The sequence below is a fragment of the Chlamydotis macqueenii genome, chromosome 3 (assembly GCF_036417535.1).
Source record: "Chlamydotis macqueenii isolate bChlMac1 chromosome 3, bChlMac1.mat, whole genome shotgun sequence".
NCBI classification, from domain to species: Eukaryota; Metazoa; Chordata; class Aves; order Otidiformes; family Otididae; genus Chlamydotis; species Chlamydotis macqueenii.
Genome location: NC_141558.1, coordinates 114,931,240 through 114,954,951, shown reverse-complemented (window position 1 = coordinate 114,954,951; position 23,712 = coordinate 114,931,240). Strand labels below are relative to the sequence as shown.

At 45.8% G+C, this 23,712-nt stretch overlaps 2 protein-coding genes across 9 annotated transcripts in view; both read left to right on the top strand.

The window, feature by feature from the left end:
• Nucleotides 1-23,712, top strand: part of SHLD1 (shieldin complex subunit 1) — a 112,140-nt gene that overhangs the window by 59,539 nt on the left and 28,889 nt on the right. The window lies entirely within an intron of this gene.
• On the top strand, nucleotides 7,415-19,594 carry CHGB (chromogranin B). 3 transcript variants are annotated; one of them, XM_086743411.1, is made up of 5 exons: nucleotides 7,415-7,510; nucleotides 12,813-12,856; nucleotides 14,203-14,296; nucleotides 16,209-17,986; nucleotides 19,182-19,594. In XM_086743411.1, the coding sequence occupies exons 2-5, from the start codon at nucleotides 12,854-12,856 to the stop codon at nucleotides 19,263-19,265; spliced, it is 1,959 nt and encodes a 652-aa protein (XP_086599537.1). In that variant the 5' UTR covers nucleotides 7,415-7,510; nucleotides 12,813-12,853; the 3' UTR covers nucleotides 19,266-19,594. The 3 variants fall into 3 exon arrangements, with proteins under 3 accessions (XP_086599537.1, XP_086599536.1, XP_086599535.1); XM_086743410.1 differs by lacking the exon at nucleotides 7,415-7,510 and adding an exon at nucleotides 8,738-8,859; XM_086743409.1 differs by lacking the exon at nucleotides 7,415-7,510 and adding an exon at nucleotides 9,030-9,127.

Sequence of the window (23,712 nt, the reverse complement as noted above, 5' to 3'; positions counted from 1 at the left end):
CTGGGCCGCAAGGGCACACTGCCTGCTCATGTTAAGCTTCTCATCCACCAGCACTCCCAAGTCCTTCTCCTCAGGGCTGCTCTCAATCCATTCTCTGCCCAGCCTCTATTTGTGCCTGGGATTGCCATGACCCAGGTGCAGGACCCTGCACTTGGCCTGGTTGAACTTCATGAGGTTGGCACGGGCCCACCTCTCCAGCCTGTCAAGGTCCCTCTGGATGGCATCCCTCCCTTCCAGCGTGTCGACGGCACCACACAACTTGGTGTCGTCGGCGAACTTGCTGAGGGTGCACTCTATCCCACTGTCCATGTCGCCAACAAAGATGTTGAACAGGGCCGGGCCCAGCACGGACCCCTGAGGGACGCCACTCGTGACCGGTCTCCACATGGACATTGAGCCGTTGACCACCACTCTCTGAGTGCGGCCATCCAGCCAACTCCTTATCCACTGAGTGGTCCGTCCATCAAACCCTGGTGGGGAGCCTGCAGCACATTGCAAGGGGTTTTGGCTGGAAAGCTGCAGAGGCAGACGTGTGGGATGGGATTTTGAACATCAGCAAAGATGTCCATTGCTCTCTGCCTGGTCCTGCCCATGGGCTGCCAAGTGCCAGCTGCAGTGAACCTCTGCTCCTTGCAGCAGGTGCTGCTTCTTGAAAATTGGTCCTTTTCCAGGGAGCGCAACAGGAACCTTACATGCACTCTCTGGCAGCCGCAAAGTCATAAACTTCTCATCGGGAGCAGCTAGATGGATGGGATGGTGAATGAGTGCCATGCAGTGTGGAGGTGAGTTTCTGCCAGACCGTGTTCCTCTCTCTGACCAGGGAGAGATCTTTGGAGAACGGACAGAGCGGTGGCCCTGGTGTGGGGCCATGGGATCTATGTGTAGCATCTGTACGTGGAGCTTTGGTGTGTCAGTGCTGCCTGGCTTGTTTGTACAGAGATGGCAAAGTCAGAAGGTTTGTGACCATCCGTGTTTGAAGAGAAGGATTTAAATTAATGTTACTGGCAGATGGATAGAGAAGAAAGACCCAAATTAATGCCTCCCTAAGGGAAAGACAATTAAGTAAGACAGCTCATGTCCATCCTGCCAGCCAGTCACTCAGTACTTGTCCTGTCAGCCGGTCAGCACTCACACAACTCCAAACTGCACCATGCCCAACCAAAACAGTTGGGACGAGAGGAAGGGAGGTGGAGACAGAGCACTGGAACAGGTGGATGGCCAGGCTGGGATGCAGGAGCAAGCTGGGAGAGAAAGGGGACACATGAAAAATAATTGAAGAAATGTGTCATTAATTGTGCTTCTTGCAGAATAGCTCTTCTGCTCTGAAAAGATTCTGATTATCCTTGAGATGGTGCTTTCTTGGTTATCGCAGGAAAGGCTTAGGCTGCATTTGAAAGCCTTCACTTTTGGGGAGCCAAACTCTGGGCACTCCTCCCGCAAGAAGCGGTTACTGCCACTTGGCTTGCAGAGCCGCTGTCTGTTGGGCTCTTTCCCGCTGATCGTCCTCACTCCCAGCTGCTCTTTCCTCCTGACTCTGTATTATGGGGGCTGCTTTTCCAGAGCCAGGGTGGATTGCTCTCCTAGCTGGCGTGCTGCAGAGACAGGGAGGGTGTTTTGCAGAACATCAGATCAGGGCTGGAATGCAGTTCCTCTGCTTCCTCTGCCTCGCTTGTGAGTTTTCTGAGGTCTCGAGTCGTAATGGGAGAGATGAGTCTGGAAAAACTTCAGGAGCAGAAAGATGGTGGTCTCCAGTGAATGAGAGGGTTGTGTGTGAGGAAGGCAACATCCCTTATAGGCTCTACCTTGTCTGCGCGGCATTTTGCAGAGGAATTATCACTATCACTTGCCTCTGGAAAATTGTCCCTACATCATAAATATAGGTAGTTATCGTCTTACCCAGGAGGGAATGCCTGAAAACTCACGCGTCTACAGCAAAGACTAAAATGGCAGGCCAGGGATGTGCTCTCTGGTCCCAGCTCTCAGCTGGTATGATTTCAACGTAATCTCTGAAGTCGATGGAACTAGACAAATTTACACTGGCGGAGGATCTGCCAGGTATTTTCAGTTCCCAAGGCTGCCTTTAAACTTAAGCCTCTTAAGCCTTTTTTATAAGCAGACAGCATTTCACACAGAGAGCCTAAAAGTCTTAAAATCAGAGTATTAAAAAAAAAAAAAAAGGATTTTCTAGTTGGAAGAGATCTTAGCAAAAAAAAGTCTTCTTGCATTTTGCAGGTTTTTCTCTCTCTTTCACGGGTCTTTTTGCAGCTGGTTTTCTGTTTTTAGTGCCAGTGGCGATTCCTTTTGCTGTGTGAGTACTCGTGTCATGAAATAGATTTCTCAGCACTGCGTTCTCAGTCTGGAATGGCATAATGGGATTTTTTTTTAGTACATACATTGTTCAGCAAAAAAAAAGTTTCCTTTGAAATCGTCAAGGTCTGTTGCAAAAATCTATATATTTTAATCTTACAAAATTGAAATTTGCCTCTGAAATTTCCATGACACTATCGACCACAGAACAATATTGTTCTTACCAAACAGAACCCTTGCTGAGAGTCAAAGTGCTATAAATATTTAAATAAATGAATTACTAAGTAAGCCAGACTAGCGCCCCAGTCTATAAATATTAAATGGAACATACACAGTTGACAAAATGCAGGCAGAAACAGTGAATGGGGCCGTTTCATTGCCTAAATGAAATTATTTGCAGTGCAATGGCAACTGTAAAAGTCATTTTTGCTTAATGACAAGCAGCACTCAAAATATGAGGGCTTAAGTCAGCATTTTGCTTGCTGAAAGAAATTTCCATCCTGTTTTACAATCTACTGCACAAGTCCCAAACTTCTTCAGCAGTGAAGTTACCAGCATGGTTAATTGCCTAATTAAAAAAAAATGTTGGGGGGGTTGGACAGGGGTTGTTTTGTGGTTTTTTTTTGTCGGCAGTGGAGGGGGCCCGGGTGTGCAGCTCCACTGTGCCCAGGCTGGGCGAGATGCCCCATAGCTCTCAGGCTGCTCTCTGGGCATCAGTTGCCTGGGAGCTCTGGTCCTGCAATGATGCTGAGCATCCAAAATCCGGGCCGGGGAGACATGCTGGCAGCTTTCGGGGGCTGCGCATTGTCCAAGAGTCGTCTCTGGTGAGGAGGGTGTTGGGATGCTGTTACTTCGCCTCCTTGCAGAGGAGGAGGCATCTGGGGCTGTGGAGGTTGCTCCTGTTGTCAGCAAGGCAATTTCATTACAGCTGAGGCTAGGAGAGGATTTAGTCATAGCCAAATTCATACAACTATGAGTCATCATGTAAGGGCTTTTTGAGCTCCCAATGCTGCTTGATGATCGGTTCATTTGGAGTGGTAGGTTTGGACTGGAACTCCAGGGCACCATTTTCTGACAGCAGATCAGGTGTTTATACCAAGGTGAGAAGTGGCAGCACAGATAAAATGAAGAAACTTGTGACTAAAAATCCCAGCGGTGCAACAGTATTGGGCAAATTCTGACTTGCTCTTGGAGGAAGGCAGGAAACGCGCACGTTGTTTCGCATCAACGTCATCTTTCTCATGGATGCTGTACCAGTGTAACTGCAAGAGCTAAGTTGCATTTACTGCCTGGAGCAAGCAAGGTCAGCGAGTTGCAGTCCGGGAAGGACCTAGGAGGTGACACTGCTTTTTAGTGGTAATCATGCTGACAGTGCAGTACGGAAAAATTGTCCTTTGTTCCATAGGCCCCAAAGTCTGCTTTTTATTCATGTGTTTATTTTTGTATTGCAGCATAATCTAGTTTTCTCCCATCTGAGCTGACAAACAGTGAGAGAGGAATGACTGGGGAGGCAGATAGGTGTCTGTGAGCCACATATGTGAGGATGTTCATGTGGAAAACCTGGGATGTTGGGGAAATTATGGTGTTTAGGCTTGGTCTTCCCTCTCTCACTTGCTTGTGTTTTGGGTTTGGCTTGGGTTTTTTTGTTTGTTTGTTGGTTTTGTTTTTTTTTTTTTTCATTCTGGTGATATCTTTACAGTTTCTGTAGCCCGTGAGTGTATCCAGAAGCCCTGAAGATCTATAAAAGCTGGCATAGGGCTTTTTCCAGAAGACCATGTATATATTTTTAATACTCCTTAACAATTATTACATGTCTTATAGGCATATTTTAAACCTCTTTTCAGTTTGGCCATATAACATTTGACCTTATTTCTGTGGTAGAGATACATCACTGAACAGCTGGAGCTAGAAGGATCTTGCATGGAAGAGAAGAGGGTTACATGTAAGCAAGGTCTTCTTTTTTTAAAGAAGATTGAGAAAGACAATTCAAGAAGAGTTGACCTGAACTTCAAGGTTCTCGTGGTTCTGAAGCAGAGATGTCCTGTAGATTCTTTAGATTTTCTTTGAAGAAAGTCTTTGAGACTGAAGACTAGCAGTTGGTTTCTAGCAGTTGTTTCTGTACTGCCTAAGAGCACGTGGCATGAACAAAACCCCACTGTGTGAGGTACTATATAAAAATAGAAAGGAAAAATGATAGTTGCCCATGCTACAGAAATTACACATCTGTACCATGCAGGGTCTTTTCACAGCTCCTCTGTCTCTCAACCGGAGCTCAGTTTGCTGGGCAGTTCACTGAAACCATGCGCTAAGGCCACAGGAAGTGGCAGGCATGTTTAAATTTCAGGGGAAAGAAGTCTCCAAAATATAAAAGACTGTTCAGTAGGGCCTGTTGCAACAGGACAAGGAGTAATGGTTTTAAAATAGAGGGAGGTAGATTTAGATTAGATATTAGGAAAAAATTTTTTACAATGAGGGTGGTGAACACTGGCGCAGGTTGCCCAGAGAGGTGGTTGATGCCCCGTCCCTGGAAACATTCCAGGCCAGGCTGGATGAGGCTCTGAGCAACCTGATCTGGTTGGAGATGTCCCTGCTCGTTGCAGGGGGGTTGAACCAGATGACCTTTAAAGGTCCCTTCCAACCCAAACCATTCTATGATTCTATAATATTTCAGTGGAGGCAAAAGAGGTGCATTTTAGATTTAAATTAGAAGCTGGCTATTGTGTAAATAGATTTAGGTGGTCTTATATCTCGGTGCATTCAGGCGATTTGTATCCCGTGGCTTCAGTTCTGCTGTGAGGGTGCGTTTTTTATCACTGTGGGTTTTGAAAACCGAAATGTGCAGACTGACCACCCATTACAAAATAGCGAACACTACCAGCCCAATCCACCCAAGCACAAGCTGCTGCAGGGCGCATGGAAGCGTTTTGCCTTATCTAATAGCAGTATAATTTAATCTCCCATGGATTCAGCTCCAGCAGACGCTGTTCCTGATACCTCTGTCCTTGTCATTTGTCAGATCCTCCCGTAGCTCAACAAGCAAGCTCCATTCATCAGCATCACTGCAGGTGCCTAGTACAGGATAAATAGTCTTTGCTCAATGAGAAGGAGGAGGTCTGAGTGTGGTCCTGGCTGCCACCTCTCACAGAGGCTTTGGCTGGAGGCATGCAAAGATTTTGGTGTGTGTACAGGCATATGCACCCCTGAAGAGTTGTCCCTTCTGCTTTGCCAGGCCCCTTGTCTGGATATGGATGCAGGACAGATGAGATCCAGCTGAGCACTGGCCTTTTCCTTCTCTGGTGGGTGTGTCTGATGGATTTTAACTCCTCTGAAGTCCATCACCATATGAACAAAGAGATGAGCCACGCACCTGATCCTGCCTCACCGTGGAGCTACTAAGATGATAACTGAATTCCTGGGGCATGGTTCAGCTACACGTTGCACCAGCTCTAAGCCACTGTAACAGCCTGTATTGGTGAGCGATGGGTAAATATATATACAGTAATGTATAGTGGCAGCAAAGCCTAAGCATCTGTGCAACTCCATTACCCGTTACGTTGCAACCAGTATTGCACATGCATAGACCTCTGAAAGGATTTTTGCTGTCATTAGTGAAGCTGGATAGATGGTGTCCCTTGAGGTGCCGGCTTTTCAGATTTGATTGGTGGTTTTCTCCAGATCTGTCCCCTTAGCACCTTCTGACTGAAAGAGATTAGTTTGTTTGTGAAATAGGCTGCGGGATTTTCATTCCATGAAAACTAATTGGCATCCAAGAATGAAGATAATCCCGCTAGCACATCTAATTAGAGAAAAGCAATCCTCATATTCCCTGAGCAGTCTCCTCTCAATTTAGAAGGAGCTCAGACACGGAAACTCACTTGTCATCCTTTGAAGTTCTAGCTTCTAGGATGAGCCAAATGTGTATTTTTTTAAAAGCATTTGTATTTGAGAGAATCCAGCAGGATAAATACTGTTTATTCATAGAGCAATAGATTGTCACAACATTATGAGGCATGTACATTGCTGCAATCAAAGTTCTGACACATCTGAGAAGGGAGGTTGGGGTGTGCCACTCAAAACTGATCAAGGGAAATACACCACTGCCTGATGTAATCCTGATTTAATGCAGTCACATCTCTTTCCTAATCTGAGGGCAAGCTTGTGCCAGCTGATACCTGGCTGTAAAAGTCCATGTGAAGTGTCATTGCTTTGAAAATACAGGCTGACTTAATTAACTGGGGGGAAAAGTACTTGGATTCTCTCTGTCTGGGTTTCCAGCACTGGCAGAAAAGTCTGTGGAATCATGTTTTGAAATCCTGCCCTTGGGTGCTGAAGATGGAATTAGATACACTCCCTTCCAGTTCGGTTCCTGTTCCTGTCACAGACCTCTTGGGTGACCTCCTGCAAAGCTTGTACATCTTTGTAACCTCCATTCTGATCAAACCTGAAGGCTCCCATGATGTAACTGATGGCAGAACGTGCCCCAGCAGTACTTCAACTTCTTCTCTTATCAACGGCAAATATAGAACTTCTTGATTCTTCGGGATCAGCCCACACAATGCTGAGGTGAGGGAGCATTTCAGAGAAATCCTACAAGTCAAATATGAATAAACCAACCAGCACAGAGAAAACAGCTGTGAAGCCCCAGTAATTGCTGCTACAGTGCAAGGGATGGATTAGAAGCCTCGTGAGGCAGCGGTGTGAGAATGCTTAATCTCAACTGTTCTGCAGCAAGAAGGCTTCTGTAGTGGTGGCTCTACCAACTGTCAAATGTTTCACCTGAATTTCCTTCTCACGAGCAGCTGAGGAGGTTGAGGCCAGGCTGAATCCTCATACAGACCGAAGAGGACATGGGGGCGTTGGAGCCAGTTAAATTCTTTGTAGTGTTTGGAATCGGGCTCTCGACTTCACACAGTCAAGGCTGGTGATTTCCAAAGAAGCATCTGCGTGTGGAGATGGGGCTTGTATAGGTGGTACGGGAACAGCATGCAGGAGGGGAGGTTGAGGAAGCAGAGATGTTGTAATGTTGATTTGCTTTTCATGGGAGCCAGGTAACTGGGTTCTGTTATTTTGCAGAAACCGTAATCTGAAGGCAAGATGACCGAGGTGTCTGGCTTTGCCTCCTGGAGTTAAAGGCTGTCTTCTGAAACAAGCTTGAAATGGAGCTGAAGCTTCTGGCTTCCTTTATGCACAGATGAAGCTGCGTGTGAGTTTTACTGGAGTGTTGTGTCCTTGTGTCATGTTTTATGTGTTTAAAGGATATACGGTTATAGCAGCCTGGCATTGTTAATACACAATATAATAGCACACAGAACGATAATAGAGATAACTGCCATTTTGATGTATAGATCCATTGTCCTCCTTGAACACTGGCAATTAAAGGGCCACCTGCTTAGCGCTGAGAACAAGGTAAAAAAGAACAAGTGAAAAATACACATAATTTGGAGATGGCCCTCTGAGAGTTAATGAAAGGAGAAGCAAAACAAGTCCTGGTTTTACAATGTCTTTGCCCGGCTCTGAAGGAACTGGGGGGACTGTTCAGACTTGGTCCACGGAGGGCTCATCGTAGCTTGTCATTTGTGCTTTCCAGTCCCTCAGGGATTAATCAGGACAGTGGGGGCTGTTTAAGAAAATTATGTAAAATTTAGTCTCTGTAGGTTTGCTCAGGCTCCCCAGAGCATCATCACGGTAAACAAGAGGTTTGCCTGTGGAGATGGATGCTAAGAGCAGTGATTTCCCCAGTGAAGCTCTTGAGTGTGTCATTTGCCTGTCGGATGACATAAGTACGGGGATCACTTTCCAGTTACGGGTTTTCTGTGTGCAGGGCGGGGGGCAAGGATTTGAGTGGAAGGGACAGAAACCTGGCAGGAAAAAAAAAAAAGGGGGGCTGCTGCAGCACCTGGAGAGGCTTGGATGGGAAATGGAGGTGGAAAGGCAGCGGTGGTTTCTGATGGAAGCTGTCCCAGAGGGGTGGATTGCCGCACCTCCGCCCTGCTCAGCGTCCTCCGCGGGTGGGACAGACCCACGCGCGGTACCGCAGCCTGAGAGCTGGAGGAGGGGGCAGGGAAACCCCACTTCTCTCCTTTTCTGAGGGGATGGCGGTGGAGGGGAGGGGGGGTGGGGGGTGTAAAAAAAAAAAAAAAATCAGGCAGGGGGCAGGAGGAAGAGATGCGATAGCTGCGAAGGAAGGGAAAACGAGCTCGGCTTTCCCAGCCGGGGACACGCATCCCCGTACCGGCAAGCGGCGGAGCCCGGGATGGAGGGGAGGGGGCGGCCTGCGGGAGGGTCCCGCGGCTGCGGGCGGCGCCGATGCGGGGGAGCGGATAAGGAGGTGGGGGGGGGGGGGGTGGGGGTGGTGGGGATCGGTGGGAGGCGGCGCCGTCCCCGGGGGCTCGGAGTGACGCAGGCTGCCGGCGGGGTCCCCCGCCCGTCTCCTCCGCCCCCGCTCCCCCCCTTTAAATAGCGGCGAGCGGCGCGGAGCCCAGCCGAACCGAGCGGAGCCGAGCATGGGGCCGCTGGCGCTGCTCGGCCTCCTGGGGGCCGCCGCCCTGGCAGGTGAGCGCGCGGGAAAGGCGGGAAGGGCGAGTGCGCGCCCCCGCGTCCCCCCCCCCTCCCCCTCCGCGGGGGACACACGGCCCAAAAGCCCCACCGACCGCGGGGGGGGTGGCGTGAGGGGGCAGTGGGGAGGTTTGTCTCTGAAGAGCGGTGGTGCCCCCCTCGCCCCCCACCGCTGCCGGACGGGAGTGACGCCATCCGTGGGTGTATGGCGTCATGGCCTGCGTCACGCCGGGGTCGGCCCTCCGGCCGGCCCGGTGCGGGGAAGGTGAGGGAGGGCCGGGGCCCTGCCCTGGCCCCTCAGGCTGTGCGAGGGCTGTCGGCTGCTTGGCATCTGTTTTTCTCCCCCAGTACAGTTTCTTTGCGCAGAGGCGGCTCGGTGTGATTTTCCCGGAGCGGTGCTGCTCGCGTGTTTTTGCCAGCTAGCTCTCGGTGCGGGGAGGCAGCGGTGAAGCAGCAGGTCTGCAGCTGTAACTCACGGAAAATATTTCTGGCGTGCGGCGTTAATTATTAAAACCACGCTGAAGTGAAGGCTGAACGCAATAGGACGAGGTGATCGCGTGGCTTTATGGCTTTTAACACTTTTCTTGATGAAACGGTGGTGTTTTGGGTCGAGTAATTCGGCTTGAGGTGTATTAGAAGGTCTCCACATGGAAACGCTTCTGGGACTTGGACGAAAACTCTGTAACAAAGTTGACTGCCTCTGAGTGCCTCTGTTGTAATCAAGGGGGAGGGTGGAAGATGGGGGGAGAGACCCCAACCCACAGAAGCTCACCAGACTTATTCCACAGGCCCCAGGGGGTTTTCTTACCAAATGTTTTGTCCTGTTTATGCCATCAAATGGGTCAGGTGCCTCTTTACGTCCTTTTTGGCTATCTCTCTTTCACACGTCAGCCAGAATTAATGAACCAAGGAGTTGTTTGGGGCTGGGGATCGGTGAAACATTAACTTCAGGAACTTTCTAGTGCTCCTTCTGCAAATGAATTTGCCAAAGTTTCCGTGATCTTTCCTAGGAAAGGTTTTTGCTGACATTTTGATGAGCGATGGCACTGCACTGAGTCATCGACATTAATGAAGCAAAGCCGTGTGGGGATTTCATCAGGGACCCACCAAAAGATCTATCCCAATTTTGGAGATGCAAGCAAAAGCCAAGTTAATTTGTCCTGCATTTCTCATACTTTTTCATGATCTTCATCAGCTCTCAGCACTTCTGCAAAATCAAATAATCTGATCCTAACTGACTGGGCAGATTTGGTTCAGGAGAGGAAAGAAGACCCAGGGCTTTGCTTTACTTTGGGGGTCTGTGTTGTGTTTTTCTGCATGGGCAGGGGGAGAGTCTCCATCTCGGTGTGTGCTCTGACTTTGTTTCTGCTGTGAGACCCTGCAGTTGTACCATCTGCTGCGTCCCCGCGAGCCCGGTGGGTGGGTGTCCTGATGCCATCGGTGATGCTGAGGCGATAGCTTCACCCCTCCTGAGCACACATGGAGAGGAAGGCAGAGGTGTTGGCCAGCCATCTCGAGCTGGCAGGTGGCCCCAAGGGAGCTCTTGCCAGCTGGCACGGGCTAGCGCTGCCGGCACTGGTGTAAAGTGGGGCATGCTGGCTCCCCACGGGCTTCCTATGTTGGCTCTAGCAGAGCAGCTGCCTCAGTATGTTATTTCAGGCTCTGAGATGGGTTGGATACTCATTTTGTTCCTCTGGTCAGGTTAATATGACATGCGTCCAATACCATTTGCTGCTTCTGACATTGTTATGATAGCCTAATGCTTCCTCTTTGTCTGTACATGTCAGCTTTCATCATTAACCAAGCACTTGCTTAGTGGTCATTAATCTGTCTGTAAATCTCCGTGGAGAGATGGGAACTTTGGAATGACAGGGCAAAGGCACTGAGTACAACCTGACCTTATAGTCCTGCACCACTGACACAGCGTTCGAGAGGCAGCCCAAAGTTGGCATCTCTAATGGCAAAAGATGTTCAGGAGTTTGTCTGTTCTGTGCTTTATCACATCAACGGGGTGTAACTGGCAGGAGACGTGCTGTGGCAGCGTCACTAAAAGGATGAAATCAGGATGACACGCCCTTGTGCGTGTCATGGGCTGGAGGACCAGAGGAGCCTTGTCAAGAAGTGGCAGTGAAGTGGGTCGTCCCCTCTGCTTACACGTAAGTGGTGACTGTGAGCAGCTTGTGCCGTAAGAGCAGCGTCTCCAACCCCTGTGGGACTGGGAGAATGTCCTTTAGTGGGTAACTCTTTCTTTAGTAGAAGGGACTTTGCTGCCAGTCTCCTCCCCCCGCGTGTATGTACATCCTGATCCTCCGTGCTGAGATGGAGGGTGCAGGCAGGTTAGACGGCAGCGGCGTCAGCAGTGTGCGGTGTGGTGGTGATTTGCATACTGGGTTAGTAAATAAAGTGACCTAAAGCCTGGCTCAGTCAGCACTGAGTGCAAAAGATGGGGGAGAGGCTTGGCTCTGTATAGCACCATCTCCCCCACACGCCACCTGGCATTCTGGGGAAAGGATGGGGTAGGGATGCAGTGCTATTTTAGGGGAATCCCTTCTGTGCTATCCTTGCGTGGGTTCCCTTCTCTGATTGCAGTTGTATACGCAGAGAAGAGATGGGGGCTGGAGAAGCACATTCCTACATATGTGTTTAGGGGAGCAAAAATAGAGGACAGTAGACATACCAAGACAGTTATTATTGCATGGTGTTCAGTTATTACACAGGGTCAGTGCTCAAGTGCTCAAGCTGTGTCTGCAGACAGAGAGAAGAAGAAAGGTTTTGCTGCTTTCCATAGTTCAGGGCTACATGCTTTGCAGGAAACTTTCTTGGGGCAGCGTTAGACCCCCTTCGTCTCCATGGTCTGCTTTGTGTTCATCTGTTACAGAAGATCTCTCACTGTCCCAACCAAGCAGTATGGCAGGGAGGGCGATAGATTTATTTAAGACTACCCTGACCTGTGCAAGAACTTCAGAACTGCACCCCAAGTTGTACATTTGTGTACTGGGCTTATATCCCATGCAGTAAGTCTGTGAAGCCATGACAGAATAAACCTCCTGCATCCTCGTGCGTGGCTGGCAGACTGGTTTAACTTCACTTCTGAAAATCTAAAGGTGGATGAGAACTGACACGGTATATTAGTAATGCGCAGCAGCCAAGCTCATTAGCCAGCTGGAGACATACTGCAGCAGTGACGGCAAAGTAAAGCAGCATGGAGGTTTCATTTGCGATGGCTTCTTTCCAGAAGCAAATACCTTGGACCAGGTACAGTAGAACTGGTGCAAGGAGATGTTAATTGCCCCATGTGTCCTCAGGACAGAGAGGGAGAGATGGGTTGTGTTCCTTCCTTCCGGAGTAGTGTTTTCTGCTGGATTTTTTTTTTTTTTTTTGGGGCTGATAATGAACCACTCAGTGAATGGAAATTTTCTTGTCCCTTTTGGCTCTGTTCATCCCTCCAGGAGCTGCCTCCTATCCAAGCAAGACAAGATTTCTCCAGTAGGATTGGGACAGTAGTTGCTTTAAAGCCTTGAAGAATGGTCTCTTGCAGAGGTGATGGTGGGGCACTGAGGGACCCTTGGAGAAGCCAAAAGGTTCTTGGGGTACAAACAGACCTTGCTTCTTCCCTTGTTTTTTTTTTTACCACCAAACAGGTACAACTACATGAAGACCTGACTTGCAGTAAAAGTTCTGTCTTGGAATGTAAGGGTTGCTTTCTATTTTTTGGTGTATATTCTTTTTGTGCTAGTAATATCAACATGCCTCTTCTCTCATGCTAGGCTGCAACTTTACTTTGCTTTTCCATCCTGAATAAGAAAAAATGTAATGCAAAATGTGTCTGGTTTACTGATCTACCTACCCAAAACTTAAGCTATCTTGTCAGACCAATTCGACTGAGGACTCCTGGCAGTGATGCTTGTTGCTAGGATTAATGAGTCTGTAATAATTTGTTTTTCTTCTAGGTGTCAGCACAGTTCCAGTGGAAAAAGACCATATTGAAGAAATGGTGAGTAGCTGTATGTGAAAGCAAATTTCAGAAAATATCAATCACATGGTGTCCATGTTTTGTCTTTAAACTCTCAGGGTAATGCTTTTTTTTCCTAAGGGTAAAATCTTAAGAGATCACCAGTGATGTGGAACTCAGAGTCCCGTTAGCTGTCAGAAGATACCTGCATGTACTTCAGTGCATTTGATGAAAATGGAACCTGGCTTCTTGTGTCAGTGTGGTACTTTTGAAACTCTTATGTTTTACAGCTGCCCAAAAAATGATCTGAAATATTATTGGATAGTGGATTTATTGGACTGTAAAACCTGAGATGGCAACTTTGAAGAAAGATGAAATATCTACAGTTACCAACTATGTAATGGACTTTCTAACGCAGACCTCCCATCTCCTGCTTTGGAAAGAGATTCTTAACCTGTTTGATTAAATAAATGTCATTAGCTGCTCTCAGCACCTGTAACCTGCCATCCGACCCTGTACCCTGGCAGCAGACCCTCTCCACTGGTTGCTCGTGTGGTCATTTAGATTAGTAAACACCTTGTCGTAACTAAAACCAGTTAAAATACAAAGGGCTATATAAATGTTTTATTGTGCCCTCCCATCCAGCCACCCAGATTGTCAGCCTGAGACTCTCATAGCCCTGACAATCTGAGTACTTGCTAACAACCAACGACTTCCATGCTTGAAAATAATTTTGTGTGAATTTGTACCAGAAGAGCTATTTTGGGCAGTTAGGGTTAGAAGGTAGGTTGTGTGACTTTCCTAAATTAATCAATTTCTTCTGCTTCCAGAAGACTCAACATCCAATTGAATGTTAAATGCTAACAGAGGCAAGACTTACAGCACACACACATGAAAAAATGTAGAGCATGTCACTTACAGAGGACATAAAGGCATTTTTGGTTTATTTGCAATACAAGCATTACTTCTGGTAGCACCTTGGCGGCATCCTCATTTGGGCAGATCCTACAGGGTGATTCTCATCTTTTGAACATGTGTTGTTTTGGGGTTTTTTTGTAGGCTCCTGTTACTACATATTGTTTGACTCTCCTTTGTACTGAATAAGGTATTTAATATTTTAAAATGTACAAAAGGAGCCTGTTACCTAATTGAACAAAAGGGGAGATAAAAAGAGCTAATGACTGTGCTCTTCTTGCTGGTATGGGAGTGAAGAGCAAAGCACTTGTTGCCCAAATGCATGGGAAATTGTGGTAGAGCTGGGGATTACTCAAAACTCATAAATATTAACCTGAACTCTAGTCCTAAACTAGCTTTCTTCACTAACTGGTTGGGAAGTAGGATTTCCATTTTCAACATGAGAACTTTTTCTCCTATTTTGTTTCTTCTAGGTAACGCGGTGCATAGTGGAAGTTCTGTCCAACGCTCTGTCTAAGCCAAATGCACCACCAATCAATCCTGAGTGCAAAGAAATTCTGAAGAAGAGTAAGTACAACATTATCTGAACTTGTGAAAGGAACTTGGTAGATGGTTTGTCTCTTATCTTCAAGCTGGTAAACTGTTATTTCAGCCCATGCGAAACCGGTGCCTCCAAATTTCAGTGCGAAAATTCTGATTTCCTTCTGTTTAGTCTGTATTGCTCAAAGAGCAACTAGCCTGACCTGGTAACTGTCAGGGGTTCTTGGCTAACACGTGTGGCTCTCTGCTTAAGCCACCTGGAGAGTCTGAGAGAACTTAGACAAGTTCTTTAGGTAGCCTGAGAGGTCGACAAATGTGTCTGGGTTTGAACCACATGCTGAATGCATCCCAGAAGGTAGGAACTGGCTTCAAGGATGCCACTTAAATCAGAGAGTTGTAGAGTAGTTTGGGTTGGAAGGGACCTTTAAAGGTCATCTAGTCCAACCCCCCTGCAAGGAGCAGGGACATCTCCAACCAGATCAGGTTGCTCAGAGCCCGGTCCAACCTGGCCTTGAATGTTTCCAGGGATGGGGCATCCACCATCTCTCTGGGCAACCTGTGCCAGTGTTCAACCGCCCTCAGTGGAAGAAATCAACAAAGTTGCTGTGCCTGGTCACAACTGAATACACGCCCAGCTCAGGAGAGGAGAGTCTTTTGCTCAGCCCAGAAACAATTAAGTTTGCAGTACTGGTTCCAGAGGTCTGGAGACGTGTGCTGAAAGCTCCCTGTGGGAGTGCTGCCTTCAGATGAGCTCATTCCTACGGCGTGGTGCTTAGCTGCCGCGGCGTTGAGGTGTGTGCCTGTTTGCATGCTTGATTACTGTCTGTAGTGAAACGTGGCAAAGTTTGACAGTGTGCCAAACTGCAGAACACACATCTCTCTCTCTTCTGCCCAGTCAAATTTATTTGATTACAGAACAGTAAAATGGCTCTTGAACTTACCTGCCAGCAAGAAGCAATGCTGAAACCCATCCGTCTCCTGCTTGTTCATAGGGGGAATAATGCACGGCCCTAACACAGTCGCCAGAAGAGGGTGGTTTGGGGGCTTTGGGATTACATGTATTTGTATCTATTTCAGCCCCAAATTTCTAGGAGATGCTGAATGCCAGCAGGCATCAAGCTTTCTTTATGACATTGTTAGTTTCAGAAAAAAAAACAAAAACCTGTCATGTTTTGGAAAATGAAAAAAACACTTACTGCAAAGAGAGGGTAAGGACCATATTTTTGCCATTAGACACATCTCCAAGAATACCAGATAATGAGGAGCTTTTCAGAAGTAATGAGCTATTTTTAAATCTGTGCATTTATTGTCTGAAATAGGATTTGTGGTCTATTTCTGATGTTGCTCAGACACAAGTGAAGCAGAAATATCTTCATAGAAGATATACTGTTACCGTTGTGGTCGGAGTCAGACTTTCATTTAGCATTTTGGAAATAGTGGATGGAGCATGATTTGATTAAATGTAACTGTTGCAAAGCAACAGAATTTTTTTTCAGTCAATTTAGAAATGTTTAAATTTGCTAAAAGCCCCAGATATTTTCAAGTAGCTTGAAATAGATGGTTATCTTTTTTTTTTTTTTTGTGAATAAGCATGGGTGATAGGTAAGGCCTGATATTTGAAGAACTGAACATAGGAATGAGAGTTAATATAATTCAGTACTAAAAATGTGATCACAAACAAAGAAAAAAGCCAAAAAAGAAACATTATTCTGGAAATTTCAGTGGAACTTTTAAAATGCCTAATTAAATTAAAATTGGTTAATGCTTTTCCAGGCAAACTTACAAAATACTAGAAAATGACTAATTTTAAAAGCAGAATTAAAAATTTAGTTCTGTCCGAATCTTCTTGCTACTCTGGGAAGGCAGTTATTTATTTAAACAGAAATAACGCTTCAGTGGAGATTTGGATTACTTCATTGTGCTGCTTTTGTTATTGTAGGTGGTAGAAGTGACAGAGAGAGAAGCGAAAACAAACAACTTGAAGTGAGGCATTTGAAAGGGCCAGCAGAGATTGAAAAACATCATACCATGAGTGTGGAGAAAGAGCAAAGTCAGGCAGAAGAGGAATCTAAAAAGTACATGAAAGGAAGTGATGAGGAGAAACTTGCTCACGAGGAAGGTAAAAGCAAGGAAGAGGAGGGCGGAGACCACACGCCTATTCAAGAAGAGAGACTTCATACGGAAGAAAAGAAACACTATCAGGAAATTAGAAGAGAGGAGGAGAAGAGCTACCACAGTGAAGAAAGCAAAGAGAGCACGCATCATGACGAAGAGGTAGAGCATGCTGTCCTCGACAAGAAGTCCCGCTCTGGAGGTGTAAGCACCGAGGAGTTCCCTGATGGGAATGGTCAGCGCCCTGTGGGCCGCTGGCATTCAGAGGAGGGAATGCAGAACGCTTACAAAAGAATTCATGAAGGTGAAGAGGGAGAGGCAGAGGAAGAAAGAAGTGAAAAATACCATCACGAGTCTAAGGAACGTGAGTTCTCCCATCAGCAAGAGCATGAAGAATCTGATGAGAGTGAAGAAACAGAGGAGGAAAAGCAACCCTACAAACCAAAACATTACCTTGGAAAGCATAGAATGGATGACTCCTCTGAAGAGAAGAGAGACCGTGGTGGTGAGAAAGAGGAACTGGCTGAGGAATCAAACACAGAGGAGGCCCATCTCTGGAACAAAAGGAACCACCATCAGAAACATCAGGAAGAATCTGAGCAGCAGCGTGAGGAGAAGGGTGGTACTCATGGGAGGCATGGGTCTGAAGAGGTGGAGGAGAAGAGGCATGCAGACCAGGGAAGTGAGGAGTACAGAGAAAGGTGGCAGCAGAGTGAAGAGAGCAGTGAAGAAGAAAACAAGAGGCATCACCACAGTGAAGAAAGTAACGAGAAATGGCATGAGGAGAGGAGACACCATGATGGATCACATGAGGTGAGGAGGCACCATTCTGAGGGAAGGGCCTATCTTGGAGATGAAAGTGAGGAAGAGCTGGACAGGTATCTCAGCGGTGGCAGCAAGGAGAAGCAGCATCGTGCTGGAGGGAGATACCGCTTGTGGGACAATGGAGATGAAGGGTCACAGAAAGTGTACGCTCAAGAGCGCAAAGGGCCAACCAGAAGACACTACAGCACTGAGGACAGTGTAGAGCAGCAGCGCCACCCTGGCAACAGTGAGGAGGAGGAGGAGGAAGAAGTAGAAAAGCAGCATCACAGCAGTAATCAGGTGGAAAAGGAAGAGGAGAATATGGAGGAGGGAAGATATGCGGAGAGGGAAGAGTACAGAAGCCGTCTCCCTGCAGAGACTGAGAAGAGAACCACAGCATCCTACAACTCTTTCTATCCACTGCTGTGGTGGAAAAGCCGGCACTTCGAGAAAAGGAACAGCGCCGGAGAGCAGCCTCTGGAGGGCAAAGAGGAAGGCAGGCCCACCCTGAATGAGAAGAGTCTTTTCCCTGAATATGATGACTATGACTGGTGGGAGAAAAAGCAAATCCTAAGTGCTCTGAACCACGGGCGCACTGAGAAGAGGAATCTTGGCAAAACGAACAGATACGATACGAGAAGGCAATACAATAAGATGGATCAACTGGCACAGCTTCTGAATTACAGGAAGAAATCAGCTGAATTCCCAGAGTTGTACAATTCTGCAGAAGACATGAAAAAACGTCACGTAATCAGGAATAACAGAGGAAGTCTGAGCCAGAGGCCCCTGACAGCAGAGGAGGTATGTGTACAGGCGTTTCTCTGAAAAGCCAGGGGAAGCTGATTTCTAAATCCGTTCCCAAGGCAGCTGGTAAGCTGTGCGTGGAGAAACGCAAACAAGATTAAGTCACATTGAGAGCCAGATCTTCAGTGATTTGAAAATCTGCGTTCTTTGAATGAGTTCAGTGGAAGTACCCCAGGGCACAGGTTGTAAAATAAAGACAATGTGCATCCTCGTTAGCTTCTGTCTGCTGCAAGACAGGAAGAGAAAGGAGATTTTAGTCCTCTTTGGGCCCTACCTCTCCCTCTGGGGTCTTACAGGCTAATAAAACAAAGCTGCCCATTGCAGCAGGAGCAGAGGGTTAATTAGCAAGCGCCATGTGGTCTGTTGGGTTGTTTAAAATGCTCAGCTGAAGAGTAAGTTGGACGTTTAGAGTGAAATTCAGCTGTCCATTGACTTCCTGGCTGTAATTGCAGAGCAGAACGTGGCTTGCACTTGTAAGCCTGATTCGTGCAGGGGGGGTTGGACTAGATGACCTTTAAAGGTCCCTTCCAACCCAAACCATTCTGTGATTCTATGAAAATTAAAAATGATTGTATGTAGTTCCCATGCATGTGAATTCTTTTCTTGTATCTATTGCACAAAGCTGGGCTGGGAGCAGTGGAGGCTCAATACTAATTGATGTAGAGGTTAAACGGTGTTAGCAAGTCCTCATAATAATCAAGAATTGGCCACATAAATTTTTTCCCCCTATCATCTGGTAATGTGGAGGTGTTCCTTTTGTTGCACACTGTGCTTGCTGTGCGTCGTAAGCCAGAACCACTGCGATCGTAAGGTTGTAGCCTCCTGAGAGACCCTCACCTGAGCAGAAGGGACTGCACGTGCCGGGGGCGGCAGCTGTGAGGTGGCAGGAGGTCACTACGAGATAACGGTGCTTTAGGGCTAAGAAGATCAAGCTGTAATTAGGTCCAGCTCTCAGAATGAGTATTTTGATACTTTCCCCAGCCCTAATTCGGTTAAAAGTAGGAAATTGCACAAATCCCCACAGTGTGTGCTGCGCTGTTGTTAACAGCCCCCACCCCAGCAAGCTGCCCCAGGACCAGTAAGTAGCAGGAGATGTCTTCCTTGGAAACAGTCTTTGTCTCTCATTTTCATGGAACAAAACAACATTTGGCAACATTATTTGATGTATAAAGTGCTCTCTATGTTTTCATAGGAAAAAGAACTGGAAAACCTGGCCGCTATGGATTTGGAGCTGCAGAAAATAGCTGAGAAGTTTAATGACAACAGGAGAGGCTGAAGATGATCTGCTTTGGCGTTTCAAAGCTCGGTGTAGCTGTGCTCACAATACCTGTATTTTGTGGTAAATTCACTGCCACTGGATTGTTGTTTGCCCTAAAACCAGGAAATACTATTTGCTGTCCACTATAGTGTAGTGATTTATACAGCTGAAAACGTCTTTTATTTGCTGTTATGCTATTGAGATCTGAATAGCATGAATTTTAGTATTATAACCTTTCATGCAAGGCAGATATTTTTAATATGCTTGTGAAAAGAATTGTGTTAGTGTTCTCCAGAAATATATTTGTCTGAGTTTGAAATAATAAAAACCATTGATCTTGGACCAAACTTTCTCCTTGCTTATTTGACTGATTGGGTTATTTCAAAGAAAGCTGTATCAGACTGATAGATTGTGTACAAAATGCTGACTTGTAGTTCACCAGTATTTTTTTTAAATTACAAGGAGCCTGTCTGTGCCTTTTATTTGCCTGTTAGCAAAAGCACGAGAGGTAAGGAGGAATACCAGTTAATTTCCTCCAGTAACTCAGAAGCGTCCTGTGAATTTTCTGGAAATTAGTCATTACAGAAGCAAAGAGGTTGCTTCAGAATCAGTGGATTATGCAGTGGATTTGGTTTTGCCACTTACTCAGACCAAGTAGTCCTGATAATTTCATCACCTACTGGCCACACTTAGCTAAGGTGTTCTTTCTGCCTACCCAGGCAAGCAGGTCGTGGTGAGGAGCGTTACAGAGCTCGTGCACAGCCCTGGAGCGGGGCTGATCTTGCACAGGGTGACTCTCTCAGCTGCGGGCAGGACGGGCTCTGTGCAATAAACAGTACGATGCTTGATGGAGGATGAGTGAGTGGTGTGTGAAAGGAGCCATTTGATCATCTTAAGACACTAAGAAGCAGTAAAAGAAATGATCCTATAATTAGTTACAATTACTCCAAATATCTGGGGTTTAATTTAATTTAACTTATCCAAGCACTGGGTTTTTTTTTTTTAACAGACTTTCTGCCGTGACAGTGTCTGCAGTTGCTTGTGTAACACCACACACAGGACAGAGGTGCTATACCAAGAATTCAGCTATTCACATTATCAGTAAGTGTGCAGTGTCTGCCATCCCAGTGTAACCCATTTAATCCACCTGCTCATTAAAACACAAACATACTCTCCAATTAACCGTAAGGCAATATGAACTAAAATATTCAGTGAGCTACGGATCCTTGAATTGTGCGAGCACGCCTGTGCCTAGGGATTTTGGTAAAACCACTCAGATGTTTCATCTTGTTTGGTTAAGGTACATGAAGATCGAATCCTGGCTCAAAGTAGTTGACAGAATTTTGACTTCAGTAGGACCATGGTTTCACCAGACTTTTCCAGCAACAATATGGAAAGTTAGAAAGTGTCCCAGCTGCACAAATACTTTGCTATCTTCAAATTTGGAGACTTTCCCTTTTAAAATTTACAATACTGTACAGTAAGTATTGCAGCATGGTACTTTTTTTTCCCCCAGCTGGTATGAAAGAAAGCATGTCTGTGAGTTTGTAAATACCTAGAAGCAAACAGCTTTAGTTGTAGCAAAGAAAACTTTCTAAATTGTTCAAGTATGCAACTTTAGTAATTATTATTTTTTTTAAAGCTAAGCTTATGCAAATATGCATTCATGCATCAGCAATATTTTGCTTAAAAACACGTCCCATGAAAGACTTAAAAGCCAAGCATCATTCAGTGGCTTTGGAGAGCTTTGTGACCGCCCTTTTAGGTGGCCTCTCGCTCTGTTCTGCTTGCGTTTCTCTGAGGGGCTGACGCCACAAGCACTGAGAGCCACGGAGTTGTTCTGACTGCTCCTGCCTGTCCCATTTTTATCTACACATTTGCATTGCCTGTGGGATATTTTTTTGATGGGTAACACTAGATCTTATTTTTAAACAGCCCTGCAATAAAATTTACATTAATTTGCATTATTTAAAGGCAAATTGCATGCTTTTGGCATTGAAGGTAGGTGGTACAATTTAAAACAAGTATTGGTGTATAAGATGCATAACCTTGTGCCAGGAAATCAAATGAAGCAGAAATCGTGGCTTTGGCTTCTGAAAAAGTGTTGTCTTGCGTCTGGCTCGTGCACCTCTGGCTAATGGTAAAGTTGATGTGTAGTTTTAGTAGAACACAGGAATGGAAGGATTGGTAACTACTTATTTCTTCTAAGCTGCTCTTATTTTCAGCAAATTTGCACAGTGAAGGCAGTTGTATGCTATGCTGGGTGACTAAAGATGATAGGCTTAAAACCTTTACCAGACCAGGCCCTGACCCTGCCAAACATCCGCAGTGTATTACAGAAGCTGAGGCCTGAGAACTTGTTGGCTGTTGAGCTTGGATGCTGCCAACCTCTAGAGGAAGGCTGAAGTTCCTCTGAGGTGTAAACAGCACCTGGGTCTCGTTTGCTGCCCTCACTGTGCAGAGTTCAAGCTGGGATAAGTTTTTTCAGGAGACAGAAACAAAAGCAGACATACACACTGCAGTCATTTCCAGACCACAAACAACTGCTATTTTCTGACAGAAGTAGGCAATTTCAAGCTCTAGGTGAGGTTTTTTTTTTTTTTAAAGTGCCTAAAAATATTTTTCAAAAATGATTTGAGGACAGCCCCAGTTGAGCTGAGGTGACTGTACCACAGCTGACAGAGATCTGATGAGCACTTGCGCCATAATGCAATACGCCATCCCAGTGACTGCCCTGCATCAGCAAAGGAGCCCGCGTGGTGAAGCCGGCTTTTCAGCCTGCCTCTCCAAACCAAGTTCTCTACCCCTTCAAAAGGGTGGCTTCTGCACCACTCAGTGGTCAAAATGTTAATCCTGCCTTAAGGAATCCATCTCTAGTTTAATACTCACTACTGTTCTCCATTCCTTATCCACACATCATTGACCAACCTTAGATTATACCCTTTTGTTATGTTTCATACTTCCAGAGATGAGTCCTTGGATGTTCTTCCTTGAAGGGTCTAGCACCTACTGGGTTCCTGAGCTGTACTTTATGGAGAGTAAATGGAGCAGGTGTGCAAGTATCGCCTTCCTTTTCATCACCTCCTTTTTGTCTTTTCTCTTAGAGATGCTTTTCATTACATCCACTATTTTCAACTCATATTAAGATCTTACAGGATGCACTGTCTGTCTTCTCATTTGTTCTGGATTTTCCCTGATTTGTTACTTGTAAAAATATGAAGGCTCCCCAGAGTTTCAAGAATGCTTCTCTCATTATAGTCTTTAAAGAGCTTCATTTATTCATATGTTTCAATTAAACGAGGAACAACAGTACATCAGGATGTACTCTTCCACTAGTACATATAAAATGTTCCATCAATTTGAAATATCAACAATTTTAAATATTTCATGTGAATTATTTCTCGGTTTCTTACTACCTTTCATTGGTACAAGTATTACGGCACATTTAAAAACTGGAGGACAGGATGCAGTCTTGAGAGCGTGTTAGTGTTAATGCTGGTGAGATTAAGCCTGTTTGGCTTTGATCGAAAGTAATTTTTCAGATGTTCCAGTTTTGCTTATTGCTCAAAACTCATCTTTTTCTTATACAAACAAAACAGATTTTTTTTTCCTGATGTTATTATTTTTAGCACATTATATAAGAAGTGGGACTTATGTTGGTTGCTTAACCTAACTTTTAGGGAGTAACTTTGTGTAAGTTTTTACACCTCTGTAGCGCTATAAATACGACAGCCATGTACCTACCGGCTCAATGGAAGCATCAGAGAAGTACCCTATGTCTGCTTTACAGGTAAGAAAACCGAGACAAAAGACAATTTTTCCATATTAATGTCCTAGCTTACACTGACTTCATCATTTTCTGCCTTTCCCCAGCTTCCAGGCTCCTACCCATTGCTCTGAGCTAGGTTGTCTCAGAATTTCATCACATACCAGGTGCTGGCTGCTTTCAAAGTCCCGCTTTACCTTCAGTATGCGCGCACGGACATACAGTAAAGGAAAACTTCCCTTCCCCCCTTTTCCCCACTAATTCTCGACAGAAGTTGAGAAATTCAGAATTTTTTAAAAACTTAGCAAAAGCCACACATGACACTTCTATTCCCTACATGTGATTTGCAACACTTACCTTTCTATACAGTGTAAGAGGGGCAAAGCACATTTTTCAGATTCACATTCTTGGTGGAATGCAGAGGAGATGGTGAAACCTACAATCTCTCAATTTATGGGTTTTTCACATAAATAAAAGAAGAAAATAAAAGCTTTCCACAAAAATAGAAAATAAAAAAAAAAGGGAAGTTTATAAAAAACTGACCAGAGGTAGGCAATGCCCTGAAGACAGACTGTACCTGTTCACCTAAGAGAAATCTTCAGCTGCTTCTTAACACAAAATATAACCTGTTTTATTTTGCTTTGAGCTAATGGTGTCCCAAAAGAGCATTACTCTTATCAAAAGGTATAATTTTACAGC